This window comes from Chanos chanos, chromosome 5, assembly GCF_902362185.1.
Source record: "Chanos chanos chromosome 5, fChaCha1.1, whole genome shotgun sequence".
In the NCBI taxonomy this organism is placed as follows: Eukaryota; Metazoa; Chordata; class Actinopteri; order Gonorynchiformes; family Chanidae; genus Chanos; species Chanos chanos.
Window position 1 is genome coordinate 732,501 of NC_044499.1, and position 2,500 is coordinate 735,000.

Sequence of the window (2,500 nt, forward strand, 5' to 3'; positions counted from 1 at the left end):
TAAATATATATGTATGTATATATGTATCTGTGTCTGTGTCTGTGTATATATATGTACATAAGTATATGCATATGTATATGAGTGTGTGTGTGTGTGTGTATGTGTGTATGTGTATATGTTATATGTATGTATGTGTGTGTGTGTGTGTATATATATATATATATATATATATGTGCGTGCGTGCGTGCGTGCGTGCGCGTGTGTGTGTGTGTGTGCATGCGTGTGTATGTGTATATGTGTGTGTGTGAGTTTGTCCTTACCTGTCCATAGTCTGTGTTGAAGACCACTATTCCTCCAGAGCAGGAGGCCACAGTACTGGGCAAGTACTGCTCCCCTTCCCACAGCCACACACGACAGCCCTATAACACACACACACACACACACACACACACAGTTTGATTATTAATAATGAAGGATTATGAAGGACTGATTTCTTCACTCAGCAAACATGAATAAAAAACATTACTGATATTACAGTGGAGAGAAAGGGAGAGAAAGAGAAAGAGAAAGAGAGAGAGACAGAGAGAGAGAGTGGGAGAGAGAGGGAGAGAGAGAGAGAGAGAGAGAGAGAGGGAGAGAGAGAGAGAGAGAGAGAGGGAGAGAGAGAGAGAGGGAGAGAGACAGAGAACTGATGATGCAAACATATGGTTGTTTAGGCCTCTGAGTTTCTGTGCACCCGACAGTGTAATGAACTTTAACACACACACACACACACACACACACACACACACACACACGACAGTGTAATGAACTTCAACATACACACAGACACACACTACCAGACTACTTTACACACATATGTGCAATTTGAGCGTGTTTGTGTGTGTGTGTGTGTGTGTTTGTGTGTGTGATGTGAATAGTTAAACATTTAAATGGTTATCTGAAACAGTGTTTAGATTTACAGCAAATTACTAAGTAACAGGTAATTGTCTTTTTCCTATGGTTGTAATCATAACATCATGTAATGAAATACATTCACTCGCACCAACAATTCATACAACACAGATTCAGCCGTAACCATGGTTACCTTTGGAGTTGTAACAGTGGATGAAATGAGAGAATTATGTCGCTAATCTATGAAATAGTTGTGGCCAGTCTTTGAAGGTTAAACTTCGACAAACCGGAGAGTCAGAACCTGATGATGCCATGTCTGAGGACCATGACGGTGTGTCTACAGAAGTCATTCCGTCACCTGTCTGCAGGTGCAGAGCGTGAGCTGGTCCAATCAAATCAGGCCACGTCTCATACATGGCTTTAACTGTTTTACATGTGGGAAACCACGCTGCAATGATTTTGAGTACTTAACACTTATACTATAATACTTAACACTTACACTATAATACTTAACACTTGTACTATGATACTTAACACTTATACGATAACACTTAATATAACTTGATCGTAAGCGATGAATTTCAAATGACACCTTACACCCCATGCTGTCCTCTCCAGTTACGCAATTAACCGTTTAATAGGTACCAGTTTGTGTGTATACCAGGGTTTGCATTAGCTGGTAATTACCAGTTTTTGACTGCAAAATTAATTAAAAAAAAAAAATTAAATAATTAATTTTAAATTAAAATTTTAAATCAATTAAAAACTTGCAGGTCAAAATGTCCAGTAATAATGCTCATAGAAAACATGGCTATGACGAGGGCTGTCCCTAAACAGGACGCCTGTGTTTTAACAGCGAAACAGCATTGACTGCACTGCACGCTGCAAAGACACATTCTGTCTTGAGATCGTTAGAAGGAGCGGCTAATGTTACGGTTTTGCTTAATCGTTACTGTTCGGTAAATAGTCAAACCGATTTGAGGTCGTTGTCATTCTTTCATCAACCTTGGTGGACATTATATCTGTGTTTGTAACACAGACTGTTATTGAAACACGACCAGTAAGTTTCAGATTTGTCCAGTAAAATAAATTCTTCCCGGACATTGGACCCTAACCCTAACCCGGCAAGAAAAAGTCCTCACAGAAACTCTGGCGTGCAACTGTGCCCGTGTGTGTGCGTGTGTGTGTGTGTGTGCGTGAGATCTCTTGGTCATTTGTAAGTATTTCCTATAAAAACACATTTGGTGGAGGAGAACTCTTTCAGACACTCATTACAGAGTAATAATAATAATGATAATAATGGTAATAATGATAATAATAATAATAATAATAATAATACAGTAATAACAGACATGAATCCAATCTGCTTCACCCAGTCATGTTCTAAACAAACCTCCCTCTCTCTGTCCGTCTGTTTGTCTGTCCGTCTGTCTGTCTGTCTGTCTGCCTGTCTGTCTCTGTCCGTGTCTCCCCCTTGTGGGAATCATTATCTCTGATGTTTGTTTACTTCATTTGAACATGTCTCCAGTTTTTACAAACATTCATGTAAATGTGTTTGTGTCTGTGTGTGTGTGTGTGAGTGTGTGTGTGAGTGTGAGTATGTGAGAGAGAGAGAGAGAGAGAGAGAGAGAGAGAGAGAGAGAGAGAGATATGATTTTGGTTATCC

General features: G+C 39.6%; 1 protein-coding gene across 1 annotated transcript in view; it reads right to left on the minus strand.

Annotated features, from left to right (window-relative positions):
* myo10 (myosin X) overlaps positions 1-2,500 on the minus strand; it is a 61,379-nt gene that overhangs the window by 50,869 nt on the left and 8,010 nt on the right. The window contains exon 2 of the mRNA XM_030775513.1: positions 261-359. Coding sequence (XP_030631373.1) covers positions 261-359 — 99 coding nt within the window. The remainder of the gene's footprint in view (positions 1-260; positions 360-2,500) is intronic.